Source organism: Dipodomys ordii, unplaced genomic scaffold, assembly GCF_000151885.1.
Source record: "Dipodomys ordii isolate 6190 unplaced genomic scaffold, Dord_2.0 Scaffold25, whole genome shotgun sequence".
NCBI lineage: Eukaryota > Metazoa > Chordata > Mammalia > Rodentia > Heteromyidae > Dipodomys > Dipodomys ordii.
Genome location: NW_012267241.1, coordinates 611,995 through 629,729, shown reverse-complemented (window position 1 = coordinate 629,729; position 17,735 = coordinate 611,995). Strand labels below are relative to the sequence as shown.

General features: G+C 42.3%; 1 protein-coding gene across 1 annotated transcript; it reads left to right on the top strand.

Moving 5' to 3' along the window:
- The first annotated feature begins 839 nt into the window (after positions 1-839).
- Positions 840-11,999, top strand: Haus1 (HAUS augmin-like complex, subunit 1). Its single transcript, XM_013014864.1, has 9 exons — positions 840-942; positions 2,231-2,405; positions 4,226-4,361; positions 6,383-6,517; positions 7,017-7,140; positions 7,596-7,661; positions 9,634-9,705; positions 10,235-10,282; positions 11,871-11,999. The coding sequence occupies exons 1-9, from the start codon at positions 913-915 to the stop codon at positions 11,919-11,921; spliced, it is 837 nt and encodes a 278-aa protein (XP_012870318.1). The 5' UTR covers positions 840-912; the 3' UTR covers positions 11,922-11,999.
- Positions 12,000-17,735: the final 5,736 nt, after the last annotated feature.

Sequence of the window (17,735 nt, the reverse complement as noted above, 5' to 3'; positions counted from 1 at the left end):
AAAAATAAATAGTAAAATGCAAAAAAAAAAACAAAACCAAAAAACACAAACCCATTGCCTCAGAAAAGTGAAAGTACTTGTCTGAGCGTGTGGCTTAGTGGCAGAGTGCTAGCCTTGAACAAAAGAAGCTCAGGGACAGTGCCCAGGCCCTGAGCTCATGCCTCCAGTAGTTGCACCACACACATACACAGACACAAACACACACACACAGAGTTTAAGAAACAACAGCTCTTATTTTCAGGGTAAAATTAAGCACTTAAAAGTTTATGCAGTTGTGTTGTAGAATAAACACAAACATCTGCTAAGAAAAGGTTCAGGTTCTTTTTTTTCTTTTGGTCAGTCGTGGGGCTTGAACTCTGGTCCTAGACGCTGTCCCTCTGCTCTGTCAGCTCCAGGGAAACGCTCTACCACTTGAGCCACAGCGCCAATTCCGGTTCTCTGGGTGGTTAATTGGAATAGAAAGTCTTACAGACTTTCCTGCCTGGGCGGGATTTGAACTGCGATCCTCAGATCTCAGCCTCCTGAGTAGCTAGGATTACAGGTGTGAGCCACCAGCGCCCGGCAGTTTCAGGTACTTTTTAAAGACACGTCGGTTCAAACGAGAAATTAAAAATACAACTAAGAAAAGAAAGACATGCTGTTGGCAGCAGTCATTCTTCTCATCTTTTATCCACAGAGGGCGCGAAGAGCTGCAATGTAGCACTCATGGTCGTCGATCTGTCTTGAGTCCGTCGTCATCAGCCTTCCTTATGCAGGCTGCATCGCAGCAGTTTGGAGTCCGACTAAAAACCACAATTCCCAGAAGCCCCGGGCCCGGGGGGGGCGTGACCAACGGCGTGTGGGCGGGCCCTCCGAGCGCGCGGGCCGCTTCTCCCGCGAGGTGTGGTGCGTGGAGTGGCGGGAGCGGCCGCGATGGAGGCGCCGGGCGAGAGAGAAGCGCAGGTGATGGGGCGGGAGCGGGCTTGGCGGGCCTCCGGGGACGGCGCCTTCGGTACCCACGCGCCGCCAGCGGGCCTCCTGTGCACACGTAGTGTTTTCGATTCCTCCCCATTCGACGCGTCCCCTCGCACCCCGGGAAAGGGCGTTTTCCTTCTCTTCCCAGACCGTCCTTTTCCTTTTTGCCGGGCCCGGCCTTGAACGCAGGGCCTGGACGCTGTCCCTGAGCTGCTTCTGCTCAGGGACAGCGCTCTACCCCTTGAGCCACAGCGCCGCCACTTCCAGTTTGTTTTCTGTGTATGTGGTACTGAGGAATGGAACCCAGGGCTTCATGCGTGCTAGGCAAGCACTCTACCACTGAGCCACCTTCCCAGCCCCCCCCGACCCCTGACCCCTGACCCCTGACCCCAGCTGCTGTGTCAAAACTCCAGTGCGGGACCGGAGAACCCGGACCCACCTCCTACCTTGTCCCACCGCTGCTTCCTGCTGCTTCCTGCTGGAGCGTTCACTTGGAAGCCGCATCCTGCCTCGGGCACTAAGAGGTTTTATCGTGTGTTTGAGACAACTTGTTTTTTGTATTGTTTTGGTTTTTTTGTCGATCGTGGGGCCTGAACTCTGGGACTGGGCGCTGTCCCTCAGCTCTTCAGCTCAAGGCTAGCGCTCTACTACTTGAGCCACAGCGCCACTTCTGGCTTTTTCTGCTTATGTGGTGCTGAGGAATCGAACCCAGGGCCTCATGCATGCAAAGGAAGCACTCTACCACTGAGCCACCTTCCCAACCTGAGACAACTTGTTTTTCAAACCATGCACCTGTAATTATGCTTTCCCATGTGTGCATTAAACAAAAGCATTGCCAGATATCCTGAGTTTGCAGCTTTGGAAAGAATAGATTGGTCTCTGATAATTTTGACTTTTGTGCCATTTTTTTCCATTGTGTTCACTTTTTTGTGTTATGTATGTGTGCCAGTCCTGGGGCTTGAACTCAGGGCTTGGGTGCTGTCCTTGACCTTTTGTCCTCAAGGCTGGTGCTCTACCACTTGAACCACAGCTGTTCTTCTGGCTTTTTGGTGGTTAATTGGAGATAAGAGTCTCAAGGACTTTACTGCCTGGGTTGGCTTTGAAACATGATGCTCAGATCTCGCCTCCTGAGTAGCTAGGATAGGGTCATCCTTAAGTTATGATGTGATGTGGAACACCACAATTGTCATAGAAAGTAATTTGTTTTTGAGCACATTTAAGACATATTCTAATAGTGCTGTTATACTATAATATTTGCCTTTCTTTTAATGGTTAGGTTGCTGCATGGTTGAAGAAAATTTTTGGTGATCATCCTATTCCACAGTATGAAGTGAACCCAAGGACCACAGAGATTTTGTATCACCTTTCCAAACATAACAAGATCCGGGACAGGGATGCCCATCTGGTAATAGAGGATTTGAAACAGAAAGCAAGTGAATATGAATCAGAAGGTGAGATCAAGTCTAGAATTTTGGATGAAATAATAAATAGAGATAATCAAATTTTATTATACCAAACTTTACAAGATTTGTATATACTACTCACTTTTTTTTTGGGGGGGGGTTCAGGCGTGGGGCCTGAACTCTGGGCCTGGGTGTTGTCCCTCAGCTCTTCAGCTCAAGGCTAGTGTGCTACCACTTGAGCCATAACACCACTTCCAGCTTTTTTTTTTTTTCTGCTTATGTGGTGCTGAGGAATCGAACCCAGAGCCTCATGCATGCAAGGCAAGCGCTCTACCACTGAGCCACCTTCCAGCCCTATACTACTCATTTTACTTCTTTATTTTACCTAGATTTGATCCCAAGTCTGTTATAGTACTACTTTCCAAATCGTATATTACATTATAATACATTTTATTGGCACTTTGGTAGCAAATTGTGAATAGTAAAAGATAAAAGCCTGAACTTACTAGCTTAACACAAGATGTCTTGTAGCTTTTATTCTACATTTTTTTTTAGTCTGTTTCCATGCTTTAGTCACAAGAAACATTCAGGACATGTAGTTTTGAAGTGAAATTTCCTCTTAGGCATATGTAGTATGAAAAAGTACATTCAAGTCACCTATTGATTGATGGATAGATTGTCCATCGTGGACCTTGAACTCAGGGCCTGATAGCCATCCCTGGGCTTTTTTTGTTCAAGCTACCACTCTACCACTTGGAGCCATAGCACCACTTCCAGTTTTCTGGTGGTTCAATGGAGATAAAAGTCTCATGGACTTTCCTGGCTGGGCTAGCTTTGAACTGCCATCCTCAGATCTTTGCCTTCTGAATAGCAAGGAATATAGGCATGAGCTACCAGCACCTGGCCTCACCTATTGTATTATAGTACAAACTACTAAAGATTGAAAAAAAGTTAAAGAAAAAATTTTGAACTGAGAGTCTCACACCTGCTGGATGGACCCAATATTGCTGCACTATGCCTCTGTCCCTTTTTTGCCCTGGTTATTTTTCAGATAGGGTCTTTTTTTTGGGTGGGGTCCGGTTGTGGGGCCTGAACTCTGGGCCTGGGCACTGTCCCTCACCTCTTCAGCTCAAGGTGAACACTCTACCACTTGAGCCACAGAGTCACTTCCAGCTTTTTCTGCTTATATAGTGCTGAGGAATTGAACCCAGGGCCTCATGCATGCAGGGCAAGCACTCTACCACTTAGCCACCTTCCCAGACCAAGACTACTTGTTTTCAATAAAGCCCTGATACATACTACAGCTTGAATGGACCTTGAAAGCATTTTTCTAGGTGGGACCACAGTCACCAGGAAACACATGGTATATGGTTCATGTGAAATGTCTAAAATAGACAAGTAGAGACAGAAGAGGGGTTGTTAGGGTCTCATGAGTTGGGAGATTTGAAAGTGATAACTAAGGGATGTGGGGCTTTTTGTGGTCATGAAAATAATCTGGCAGGGGTTGGGAAGGTGCTCAGTGGTAGAGTGCTTGCCTTGCATGCATGAGGCCCTGGGTTCAATTCTTAGCACCACATAAGCAGAAAAATCCGGAAGTGGCACTGTGGCTAGCCTTGAGTTGAAGAGCTGAGGGACAGTGCCCAGGCCCAGAGTTCAGGCCCCATGACCAGCAAAAAAAAAAAAGAAGAAGAAGAAGAAGAAGATAATCTGGCATAAATTGTGTTGATGAATATACAACTCTGACTATTGTAAAGAGCTACTGAATTGTATAATTTAGGTGAGTAAATTATATGACATGAGTTGTACTCCAATAAAGGTAGTGAGAGAAAAGATATCTTAGTACCTGTGAAATTCTCTTGTCTTTTCAGCCAAGCATCTTCAGGAATTTCTCATGGAGAGTGTGAATTTCTCTCCTGCCAGTCTGTCTAGCACAGGGGCCAGGTATCTGAATGCTTTGGTTGACAGCGCTTTGGCCCTTGAAACAAAGGACACCTCACTGGCAAGGTAATTATTGTTAACAGTTTAACAATAAGAGAGCATGCTAGAAGGCCTTAACCTAAAAACTTGTTAGTTCTCAAAGTAATCCTGTATAGAAAATTAACAGAACACCAAATTTTAATTAACCCATTACTTTTGTTAGTGAATAAATTCAGAGAAGTTTTATATTGGTTAACTTTGTAGTGTTTTTTTCAGGATTTGGTTGAGAAGACATTCTTCTCGTGTATTTGGAAAGAAAATTGAGTGTAGGTTAGGGACCTTCCTTCTTTGTGATAGACATTTTACTTGTATAAATGACATGGCTTCAGAGGTTTGGTTTAAATAAGTTCTCCAGGGCTGGGAAGGTGGCTCAGTGGTAGAGCGCTTGCCTTGCATGCCAGAGGCCCTGGGTTCGATTCCTCAGCACCACATAAGCAAAAAGAAAAAAAAGCCGGAAGTGGCGCTGTGGCTCAAGTGGTAGAGCGCTAGCCTTGAGCTGAAGAGCTGAGGGACGGTGCCCAGGCCCAGAGTTCAGGCCCCACAACCGGACCCAAAAAAAAAAAAAAAAGTTCTCCAAACTAGTAAGTGGCAGAATTGAGTTTCTAACCCAATCTGAGTCCAGAATCATTTTTGGTGATATCTTAGCTAGGACTACTACTACAATTAATTATAATCAGAACTGCACAGCTGTTCTGCTTAATTTCCAGAATAAACGTCTAGAATTTATAAATAAGCTTTGAGAGTAGTAGCTGGGCGCTAGTGGCTCACACCTGTAATCCTAGTTAGTCAGGAGGCTGAGAAAGATCTGAGGATTGTGGTTCAAAGCCAGGCAGAAAAGGCCTTGAAACTTTTACCTCCAATTAACCACCAGAAAACCAGAAGTGGTGCTGTGGCTCAAGTGGTAGAGCACTTGCCTTAAGCTGAAGAGCTGAGGGACAGTGCCCAGGCCCAGAGTTCAAGCTCCATGACCACCACCACCACCAAGAACAAAAGAGTAGTATTTTGGGTATGTGGCAGTAGCAATATAGACTTTAGTCATTCTGCAGACACCAAATACCAGTTTTAATCTCAGTGTGTAAATACTGGGGAAATAGAGATAAATAGATAGTAACTACTTTTACTTACAGTCTCTGCTTACAGTCAAATGGACATGTGAAACAATAGTGAGAAGGCTGTAACATTACAAGAACATTCAAACTGTAAGCACAATGACAAAGATACTAGTCCAGGATAAAAATGAATCATCCAGAATTTTGAAGGACAAATGGAACTTTGCCAGATGAAATACATTCCAGACAATGAGAAAGCATGTTTAAAAAAAAAAAAACGTATAAATTGCTGGGCGCTGGTGGCTCATGCCTGTAATCCTAGCTACTCAGGAGGCTGAGATCTGAAGATCGCAGTTCAAAGCTAGCCCAGGAAGGAAAGTCTGTGAAACTCTTTATCTCCAATAAACCACCAGAAAACCAGAAGTGGTGCTGTAGCTCAAGGGGTAGAGCGCTGTCCTTGAGCTGAGGAGCTGAGGGACAGCGCTCAGGCCCAGAGTTCAAGCCCCATGACTGACAAAAAAAGAAAAGAAAAGAAAAAAATCATATAAGGGGGGTGGGGGGAGGATGGGAAGGGGCAACAAAGGAGGAGGCTACAATGCTTGATAAGAAATGTACTCATTATCTTGCCCTTGTAATTGTAACCCCTCTGTACAGTATTTTCACAATTAAAAAAAACATATAAATGATAGGTAGCTGGGTGCCAGTGGCTTCCATGTGTAATCTTAGCTACTCAGGAGGCTGAAATTGAGGATCACAGTTTGGAGCCAGCCTGGGAAAATCCTTGACACTCTTACCTCCAGTTAAACACACACACACACACCAGAAAGTGACTCTTACCTCCAGTTAAACACACACACACATGCACACACACACACACACACATGTATATGAAACAACCTGATTGCATAAGAATCTACATAGAGATAATGTCATTTTTAGAAATGACAAGTAACTCATTACTGTCCTTAGTGTATATAAATAACCTGAGTCTTCTTTTAGTTTTATTCCTGCAGTAAATGATTTGACCTCTGATTTTTCTCGTACCAAATCCAAAAATGAAGAAATCAAGCTTGAATTGGGAAAACTTGAAAAAAATCTGACTGCAACTTTAGTATTAGAAAAATGTCTACAAGAGTAAGTGAGTTGAAAATTGACAATTTGGGGCTTGGGTGTGGCTCAGGTAGTAGGACATTTTCCTAGCAAGCAAGCACAAGGCCCTGAGTTTAAACCCTACTACCACTGGGGGCGGGGAAAAGTGTTGGTGATTTTGACTTTGACTAACAAAGGCAGGCATCAGTGGCTTATACCTGTAATCCTAGCTACTTAGGTAGCTGAGATCTGAGGACTGAACTTCAAAGCCAGCCCCAGCAGGAAAGTCCACTGAGACTCTTATCTCCAGTTAGTCACAGAAAAAGCCAGAAGTGTCACAGTGGCTCAAGTGGTAAAGTGTTAGCCTTGAGCAAAAGGAGCTTAGAGACAGGGTCAGGCTCAGAGTTCAAGGCCCTGGACCAACCAAATAAAAGACTAGTGAAAGGTTGTTTTGGGAAGTAGGTAGAATTTTAATTTTTTTTTTAATACTCATTTAACTGAGGAGGAAGAGAAGAAGAAAATGCTTTTAATTTTACTTCTAAAGGGATCTCAAGAAGGCAGAGCTACATCTGTCTACTGAAAGGGCCAAAGTTGACAACCGTCTTCAGAACATGGATTTCCTAAAAGCAAAGTCAGAGGAGTTCAGATGTGGAATCAAAGCTGCAGAGGTATGTATAAAGGATGGAATACAACTAGCTCTTTTTCATTTCATCCTCACAAGTAGGCAGTATTAGTTGTCTCTTTTTAAGAGTGAGAAGACTGCCAGAAGAGGAAATTTGCTGAAAGGTACATGACTACTTAGCACAACATCCAGAGTCAGAGTTAGGTATTAGGCTCTGAAATTCAGGCCCTTACATTTAGAACCTATCTTGCTATATAAAATATGAGTCTAAAATGGATTTATTTGTGTTACATACTTTTAATTCCAGTAGTTGGGAGATGGAGGTAGGAGGATCTAAAATTCAATGCAACCCTGGGCCTTGAACTGTAGGAAGTGAAATCCTATAACATAAAAGAACATAGATTTCTCCTGTGATTTTTAGCTCCTCTTTACAATGTTTAAAATATTCCCTGGTTGTCACTTTCAAAATAACATTTTAACTGAATCCTCTTGTATTTATAGGAGCAGCTGTCAGCTAGAGGCATGGATGCTTCTCTTTCTCATCAGTCCCTAGTAGCACTGTCAGAGGTGAGCTTCTTATTTTAGTCTCCTTTCTGCTGTTGCAACAAAATACCATACTGGATATTTTATAAACAGTGGAACATTATTTGGTTCAAGGTTCTGGAGTCTGGGAAGTCTAAGCTTGAAAGGTCATATCTAGGTGGATCTTCTGTTATGCCCTTAGATGGTAAGAGGGAAAGTGAGTATTAGTCACTTACAAGAAATACTTGAAAGCTGGGTGCTAGTGGCTCATGCCTGTAATCCTAGCTACCTAAAGGAGGCTGAGATCTGAGAATCACAGTTCAAAGCCAGCCTGGGCAAGAAAGTGTGTGAGACTCCCAATAAACCACTAGAAAACTGGAAGTGGCACTTGGCTCAAGTGGTAGAGTGCTAGCCTTGAGCTGAAGAGCTCAGGGACAGTGCCCAAGCCCAGAGTTCAAGCCCCATGACCAACAGAAAACAAAACAAAGAAATGCTTGAACTTGTCCTTTTCATCAGTCACCATTTGTACCATACGGGCATTAATCTGTTCATGGCTAATCACCTCTTGGAGGTTCCTTTTGTTTTGTTTTGTTTTTCCCTGTATGCATCAAAGGATTTGAATTTAGTCTTATACTTGGGTGCTCTACCACTGAGCCCTTTTTTTGCATGTCTTTGTGTGGGCACGCTAGTCCGGGTGCTTGAACTCAGGGCCTGGTCACTGTCTTTGATCTTTTGTGCTCAAGGCTAGCTCTCTACCACTTGAGCAATAGCTCTACTTCCAGCTTTTTAGTGGTTAATTAGCTATGAATCTCAGACTCTCTTGCCCAGAATGGCCTCAAATCCTGATCCTCCGATCTCAGCCTCCTAAGTAACTAGTATTACAGGTGTGAGCCATTGGTGCCTGGCTTTTCCTCACTATTTTTTTTTCCTTTGTACTTTTTTTTTTATATCTTTTTGTGGCCTAGGTATTAAACCCATATTAGGCAAGCTTTCTATATCACTGAGCTGCATTGCCAGCTATACCTTTGTACTTCATGTTCATCAGTATTAATATCTTTTTTTTTTTTTTTTGCCGGACCTGGGGCTTGAATTCAGAGCCTGGGTGCTGTCCCTGAGCTTCTTTTGCTCAAGGCTAGTGCTCTACACTTGAGCCACAGTGCCACTTCCAGCTTTTTCTGTGTATGTGGTACTGAGGAGTTGAACCCAGGGCTTCATGCACACTAGGCAAGCAGTCTTACCACTGAGCCACCTTCCCAGCTTAGTATTAATAACTTAATTACCTCTTGAGCTCTGTATCTTAACATTTGTTTGGTTTCTTTTTTTTTTTTTGTCAGTCATGGGGCTTGAGCTCAGAGGTAGGGTACTGTTCTGAGCTCTTTTTTGCTCAAGGCTGACACTCTACCACTTTGAGCCAGAGCTCTACTTCCGGTTTTCTGGTGATTAATTAGCGATAAGAGTTTCACAGACTTTCCTGCCTGAACCATGACTTCAAATGATGTCCTCAAACCATGATCCTTAGATCTCAGCCTCCTGAGTGAGCCACCAGTGCCTGGCTGTTTGGTTTGTTTATATGTTACTTTAGGCTAGCATCTTTATTGGAGTCAATGAAACATTATTGGCTTATTTATTAAATTTAAACATCTGGGATGCTATCTTTGGTGTTCCCCTCTCTTTCAGTGTACAGCAAGTGTACAGGTCCTCAAACTCTTGTGACTTCAGAATCTCCAGTTTATTCTTAGTAAATGGAATTATAATTTTTCTATTTTAAGTATCTTGTTTCCATTGGAAGACAATTTATTTGAAGTTCTTTGATACTTCATGTAAAATATTTTTGGGGTGTAGCTCAGTGGTAGATTGCTTGCCTAGCAAGTATGAGGCTCTGGGTTAGATCTGTAACACCATAAAAAAAAAGTTATACATATCCAAACAGTAATACTTTCTTGTGTTGTATTTCAGAAATAAACTATTTCATTGCATTGTAAGTATTTGCTATGCTGTAACTTTTTTTTACTTTCAGAACCTTGGGGAGTTAAAACGACAGACTGTACCTTTGAAGAAAAAATTGGAGTCTTATTTAGATTTAATGCCGGTAATTATTTTCATGAGTTTTTCTTTGAGTCATTTTTCTCTAACTTTCCCAAAAGATACTTAATGGTCATAAAAATAGTGAGTTTGTGTTTAAGGATTTAGTCAGTGTAGGCAAGTATGATGGTTCAGTCTGTATTGTCTAAAGCAAGAAGATCTCAAGTTGGAGGTCAGCCTGTGTTCCATAGTAAGACACCCCCCCATATATATACACAAACACACACATATGTGTGTATATATATATACATACATGTATACACAAATATAGACACACATACCTGTATACATATATGATATGTATACGTGTGTATATACAACATATACTCTCATCTCCAATATATACACACATATATGTATCTATACGTATATATGTATGTATCTGTATATAAACACATACATATATAGATTAGTAAATAAAGTCAGTGAATTCCAATATTGAATGCATGTTGGATACTTTGCGGCATGGTATTTTTCCCCTTTGTATCTGATTTGAAACACTACAAATCTTTCATTACTTTGTTTTTCTTTAAAAGAATCCATCTCTTGCTCAAGTGAAAATTGAAGAAGCAAAGAGAGAATTGGTAAGAGGTTCCCATTTTTCTTTCTTCAAATTTCTTAAAAGCAGTAAAATAAATGCTGATATAGCTAAAGCCCCTTTCATCTTTTCATCTTAACTAGATTTTGGAAGTTAACTGCAGTACCAGAATTGTTCTGTTATTCTCATACATCTTGTAATATTGTTGGGTTATCTTTGTGTATATTTTTCTTTTCACGAAAAGTGCATGATGGTATTTTATGTGTTTTAAGGCTTTACATAGCTACCCTAGTAGAAAAGAGGGATTGAAAGATACAGAATATTCTAGTTACCAGTGTTCTACTTACCAAAGGCAGGGCAAGAGTTATGAGTCAGTACTAGAATACATGTGCAGGGCCCTGGGTTCATCTGAAGCACTCCAAAAAGGGAAAAACTCTGTGGTAGCACATGCTTGTGTCCCAGCTACTCAGGCCTACCTACCCTAGAGGTTAATAATGCAGCAAGTCTCACCTAAAAAAAGATAAAAAAGAATTAGCAAAGGCATAAAGCTAAAATTGGAAGACTTTTCTAAGCAGTGGCAAGTGATAAGGTATGGCTATTTAAGAGCCTGGGGATGGGAAGTTGACTCAGTGGTAGAGTACTTGCCTTGCATGCATGAGGCCCTGGGTTCAATCCCTCAGCACATCGTAAGCAGAAAAGGCTGAATGTGGCGCTGTGGCTCAAGTGGTAGAAGGCTCGCCTTGAGCTGAGGGACAGCGCTCAGGCCCAGAGTTCAGGCTCTATGACCGACAAAAAAAAAAAAAAAGTAACAGCCTTAGTGTTTATGCCAGGTATGGTTGGCGCATGCCTTTGATCTCAGCACTGAGGAGGCTGAAGCAAGATGATCATTAGTTTAAGGCCAGCCTGGACTATAAAATGAATCCCAGCTCAATACACACACATACACACACAGACTTGGGTAGCTAAGGTAGCAAGATTTCATGTGGAAGGCTAGCCTAGGAGTATGAAATAAATCCCAGCTCAACACACACACAGACACACACACACACACACACACACACACACACACACACAACGCTAAGGTAGCTATGAAATGAATCCCAGCTCAATACACACACATAGCGCTAAGGTAGCAAGATTTCATGTTGAAGGCCAGCCTAGACCTTGTTTGCTTGCTTGCTTTTGTCCTAAAGAAACCAGGTGCTGGTGGCTCATGCCTGTAATCCTAGCTACACAGGAAGCTGAGATCTGAGGATCATAGTTTGAAGCCAGCCCAGGCAGTAAAGTCCCTGAGACTCTCATCTCCAGTAAACTACTCAGAAAAGGCCAGAAGTGGCACTGTGACTTAAGTGGTAGAGGGTTAGCCTTGAGCAGAAGGAGCTCAGGAACAGTACCCAAGCCCTGAGTTCAAGCCCCAGGACTAGAAAAAAAGAAACCAAGGCTGTGCATATAGCTTAGTTTTAGTGTATTTGCTTAGCAAGGCCCTGGGTTTGATCCCAGTACCAAAAAGTCAGTGAATAAATAAAATTTGTTCTGATATTTTTTCTCCTCTCATCTTAAATATCATTAGAAATTATAGCATGTCATCTTTTCATTTGAGATATGGAATTTATGATATCTTTTTCTTCTTTTAGGATGCCATTGAAGCTGAACTTACAAAGAAAGTAAACTTGATGGAACTGTGACTAGAAATATGTAAACAGGCTGGGATTGTGGCTTAGAGGTAGAGTGCTTACCTGGCATGCATGAAGCCCTGGGTTCGATTCCTTAGTACCACATAAACAGAAAAAGCCAGAAGCAGTGCTTTGGCTCAAGTGGAAGAGTGCTAGCCTTGAGCAAAAGAAGCTCGGGACAATGCTTAGGCCCTGACAATGCTCAGGACTGGCAAAAAAAAGAAAAAGAAGAAGAAAGAAAGGAAGAAAAGAAATACATAAACATCTTTTCCCTAACAGAGTAAAGCAAATAGGACTTTAAAATATTTTCCTTTAGCTTTGCTTAATAGCAATTTTTGTGTTCTTGCATGATGTCCTTTGATAATTCTTGTTCTGTATTGCATTTTTGTACCAAAAAATATATGAAAAAGCACTTTCTGTTACCTGTTTGTTTTTGTATGTGGTTGGCAGTTAAGAATCTTCAGTGGTTCTATTAGGTGAACATAACAAAAGCGGTCACACGTGCTTCTATCAGCAGTAAGGTTTCACACTTTTTTCTCCAGGGGTTTGCTGCTGCTGTTCTTTCTGATCAGTTCGTCTGCTTACCTCTAAATGTTAATATATGCAGGAATTTATTTTATGAAGAAAATATGACCTTTAAGTCCGCAGTAGAAAAATAGATAATTCTACATATAGGGCTAGATCCATACTTCAGGACTAGGTTAGGATAACTCAAGGAACAAAGATTAAATCGAAAAAAAAATTTTTTTTTTTTGTCGGTCATGGGGCTTGAACTCTGGGCCTGGGCGCTGTCCCTCAGCTCTTCAGCTCAAGGCGAGCACTCTACCACTTGAGCTACAGCGCCACTTCCTAAATCGAAAAAATTTTAAAAATAAAAGTACTAAGCCAGGTTCCAGTGGCTCATGTGTATAATCCCAGCTACTTTGCAGGCTGAGACCTGGAAGATTACAGTTCAAAACCAATCTGGTCAGAAAAATCTGCAAGACCTCATCTTTAATTAACTAGCAAAGTCCACCTAGAGGTACAACTCAAGTGGTAAAGCGCCAGCCATGAACTAGAAAGCCAAACATGATTGTGAGATTCCCTATGTTCAAACTCCAGTACTAGCAAAAAAAAAAAATACAAAATAAAACTTTAAAGGTACTAAAGTATATCAGGGAAGTTTTAATGTTTTTCTTTTTGTCTATAAGTCAATATTGGGGCTTGAACTCGGGCCTCATGCTTGAGGCTGGTGCTCTACCATTTGAGTCGCACCTCCAGTTCTGGATTTTTGGTAGTTAATTGCAGATAGGAGTCTTGAATTTATCTGCTCAGGCTAGTGTCAAACCACAGTTCTCAGATCTCTGCTCCCTATGTTGCTAGGATTATACTGGTGCCCTGCTAATGCTTTTTGTTACTAGTTCGAGGTCTTGAACTCTGGGCCTGAGTGCTGTCCCTGAGATTTTTTTGCCCAAGGGTAGTGTTCTACCACATCCGCACTTCAGCCTTTTTATGGTGCTTAATTGGAGATAAGAGTCTCATGGACTTTTCCTGCCTGGCCTTGGCTTTGAACCTTGTTCCTCAGATCTTAGCCTCCTGAGTAGCTAGGATTACAGGCATGAGTCACTAGTTGTTGGCCCCACTAACATTTTGGTTTTTAAATAACCCTAGTATCAGAAATGTATGACCAGAATTCAGAAACTATAAGTGAAGTGATTGAATTAGTTGAGTATTTTGACATACTGCAAATTCCTGCATGGCAAATCTTCCACAAGTAGAATCAAAGGATATGATGAATGTGTTACAGGGAAGGAGGAAGAGATTATTCAATTATTCACTATATTTGTTTATACTTTGATGTTTAAAGTTTTGTACCATCTAATTAAAAACCTCTTAAAGCTAGGCGCCGGTGGCTCTCGCCTATAATCCTAGCTACCCAGGAGGCTGAGATCTAAGGATCTCAGTTCAAAACCAGCCCGGGCAGGAAAGTCCGTGAAACTCTTTATCTCTAATAAACCACCAGAAAACTGGAGGTGGCGCTGTAGCTCTAGTAGTAGAGGGCTTGCCTTGAACTGAAGAGCTGAGGGACAGCGCCCAGGCCCAGAGTTCAAGCACCATGACTGACCAAAAAAAAAAAAAAAAATCTTCGTTTTTTTTTTTCTCTTTTTTTCCTGTTTCATTACTGAAGCTCTAAAAAGAAATTAATTTTGTCTCTTCTTTTGGCCAACCAGGAGACATTTGTAGTTCCTTTAGAAACTGTCCATATTCTTTGTCAAATATATATTTCTTTTGTTTTTTCTTAACAATTTATAAGAACGTTAAATATTAACTAACCATTTGTGATTTATTTGCAAATCTTTTTTTAAGTTTGTCTGGGTTTAATTGCAGTGCATCTGGCCAGCAAGACAATAGCAGATGTGACAAAACCAAAGGAATAAAAACAGCCAGAGCATTGTAACTTAGCCTCTTTGTCTGCTCTTCAGAATTCTGAGACTAACATGTAAGGAAACCTGGGCAAGTCTATTGAAGGAAAAGAGGAGGAAAACAGCTGAGCCTTGTCCCCAACCCTCTCAAGAAACGAGCCAGGCTAGGGACTTGGTTCAAGTGGTAGACTGCTTGCCTCACAAATGTGAGACCTTGGATTTAGTACCGAGTACTGTAGCAACAAAAACAACAGTAACAAAACACTGACTACCAATTGCTGGGTTAATAAGGCCTTGTTAGCTCAGTAACTCAGCCCTTCTTAGATTGTCTAGTCCCAATTAAGCCATTAGCTGACTACAAAAATCAAACTAATCAAGTCAAAAGCTGAACTGATTTGGAATGCTAATTATATTTGCAAAATCTCATTAGTGTTATCCAAGTACCTGGGAGAAAGTGTGTATATGCTACAAAGTGTCTGCCCCTCCCCCAGTTCCACTCCAACTCTTAGGAAACAATTTGTTTGGTGTCCCTCTAAGTGGAAATACACTAAAAAGGGAAATCTCGATTGCTCACTCTACCCAGGCTAACATCACAATGCCAGCCCACACAGATTTTGAGTCTTAACCAATTCCAAGCAGGAAATATACAAAGAAATCACACAAGCAGGAAAAAAATTCAAAAACAATAAAAACCTAGAGTAGGTAGTTTAGTTGACAGTGTTGGCAGAACTGCTATTTTTTTTGTTGTTGTTGTTTTACTTTGTTTTGTGATGGTGGTATTGAGGCTTGAACTCTTAAGAGTTTTTTGCTTTCTAGGCTTTACCATTTCACCATGTCCTCATCCCCAATAGTAAGTTTTCAACAATAACGATAGAAGTGAGCAGTAAAGGGGATGATACCTTTAAAATGTGTTTAACAGAGCCACAAGAAGTAGTACACACCTGAATCTCTGAACTAGGAAGGCTACAGCAGGAGGATTGAATTTTAAGGCTAACCTGGGATACATATTGAGACCCTGTAAAGAAAGAAAGGAAGAAAGAACTATCAAGTCTAGCTGAGAGAGTTGCTCAGTGGTAGAGCGCTTGTCTTGCATGCCTGAGGCCCTGGGTTTGATTCCTCAGCACCACATAAGCAAAAAGAAAAAAGCTGGAAGTGGCGCTGTGGCTCAAGTGGTAGAGCGCTAGCCTTGAGCTGAAGAGCTGAAGGACAGCGCCCAGGCCCAGAGTTCAGGCCCCACGACCGGACCACCCCTCCCCCAAAAAAAGGAACTACCAAGTCAAAAATGTGTATGTAAGACATTAAAAAAAACCCAGTAAATTTAAAAAGATATAAATACAAAGCAGAACTCTGCTGTGAACTGTCACTCCCCCACACTTGCTTAATTTATGTGTCTAGAGGAGGTGATGGCGAGAGAGTGTTATGCCAAGGTCGCAGGACCCCCACCAAGAAGACCACGGAGAGTCAGACTCTACAGCTGTTTTATTTAAATGGGCTGCAGCTCCGGCCTCCTCCTACACTACAGCTGTTTTATTTAAATGGGCTGCAGCTCCGGCCTCCTCCTACACTCCGACACAGCCGAGCCCAGGAGGAGAGCCCCAGCTTAGGATTTGCAGGTCTTAATAAGGGCACACAACCAGGTGGTTTAGCACCACGTGTTGCTCTGCTCTGAAACAAGCAACAAATGGTCACTGCCTCAAATACTCTAACCTTTCAGCTATCACTAGCTTTATGAAATGTCCCCAAATTCAGATGTCTGAATTCTAGTTTAACAGAGTGGCACAACTGGACATAGATGAAAATGAGCTAAGCAATTCAAAGGCAGTGATAGGAGGGAGGGAATGAGAGGGAAAGAGGGAACAGCTTATGCTAAACAAAAGGAAAGAAATGTAAATATCACCTGATAGGGAAGAAACAGTTGTATTGTCAAAGCTTATAGAATTCACAAACTTTGGGGCTGGGAAGGTGACTCAATGGTAGAGTGCTTGCCTTGCATGCATGAGGCCCTGGGTTCAATTCCTCAGCACCACCTAAGCAGAAAAAGCCAAAAGTGGTGCTGTGGCTCAACTGGTAGAGTGCTAGCCTTGAGTGAAGAGCTGAGGGACAGCGCCCAGGCCAAGAGTTCAGGCCCCACCACTGACCAAAAAAAAAAAAAAGAATTCACAAACTTTATAGACCATGATAATGACAGTTTGCCTTGCGAAGGTTACAATGTGTTTGTGACTTTAATTAAGTATCACTATTCCACAATACTGTGAAATTTATGTAATCACCTAATCTCAATTAAAAAAAAAAAGAGTGGCACAGACTTAGGGAACATTGCGTATCGAAGCATTATCCCTGGAGGCGTACTGTCCCAATGTTCTGCCTTCTGAGAGTGGCAGTACTATAGAAATAGACGTGCTTTTGCCTATATTAAACTGAGAACTCTGACCTAGGCAGAGGTTTGAGTTCTCATAGAGTGGCATTAGATCTGAAGGCTGAAGGCTTCAGCTCTGTGGGAAGCACGTGAGGCTGGAAATTGGGAAGGAATACAGCATGAATGAAGAGATGTTCCCTGTGAAACGCTGTGTCTGATGCTATTTTAAGAGTGGATTGAGGATTGTGTGTGTATGTCCTTGGAGCCTGTTTAGTTGCTAAGGGGACTTTTTCTTGTGGATTGTCACAGGAGCACGTGACAGATGGCTCACCCCAGGCTGGCTGTGACCCTGTGCCCGAACTACTGATGTTGTGGGTTGGATGAGACACCACCCAGAGAGACCAATCTGCGAGCTTTATTTAGTGCCATGATGCACAGACGTCCTTTTGATCTCAGCCTGCTTCCTCTCGCATTGTGTGGAACTGTATTTTTAGGCTTATCTAGCAGTGCCAAGCTCCCACGTGTGCAGTTTTCTTGAAATTCTGCAACAGTGGTTGTAGGCTGACAGCCTGCCTCCACAGTGCTAGGAGGAGATTGCTCTCTCCCTCTCCTCAGGATGCAGATTTTCTGTACCATGAGCTGCAGACACTGAGCATGGAAGTTGGCTCTGATGCTATCAAGCAATGTGACCTTAAAGATAGCATGTAAACTCTTGGTGCCAGATGGCTACCACAGCTTCCATGAGTTCACTGCTCACTCCCTCACTCATTAATCTTAATAGTGGGGTTATAGAGATAAATAAGAATTGTCCCTCAGCCTCAAAGAAGCTGGTTATTATAAATCCACAATCAGACTGGCAGAGACTGTCCTGTGTAAATTTCAGCCTTGTGTACAGGGACACTGAAGCCTCACAAAGTGACTACATGTCTTACTGTCAGGTTTGATACCCTGAGTTCTAGTTATCCTTACCAGCATCATTCCTCTGCATCACTTGCTTTTGGCTAAACGTTGTTAACAGCTTAATCTCAGTGTGTGTGTGTGTGTGTGTGTGTGTGTGTGTGTGTGTGT

What these genes read in the sequence shown, in the direction of transcription:
- Haus1 (XM_013014864.1), top strand. Translation starts at nt 913, where the DNA reads ATGGAGGCGCCGGGCGAGAGAGAAGCGCAG. An exon ending in CCCTAGTAGCACTGTCAGAG is followed by an intron (nt 7,662 to 9,633) that starts GTGAGCTTCTTA and finishes TTTTACTTTCAG; the next exon opens with AACCTTGGGGAGTTAAAACG. An exon ending in AAGAAGCAAAGAGAGAATTG is followed by an intron (nt 10,283 to 11,870) that starts GTAAGAGGTTCC and finishes TTCTTCTTTTAG; the next exon opens with GATGCCATTGAAGCTGAACT.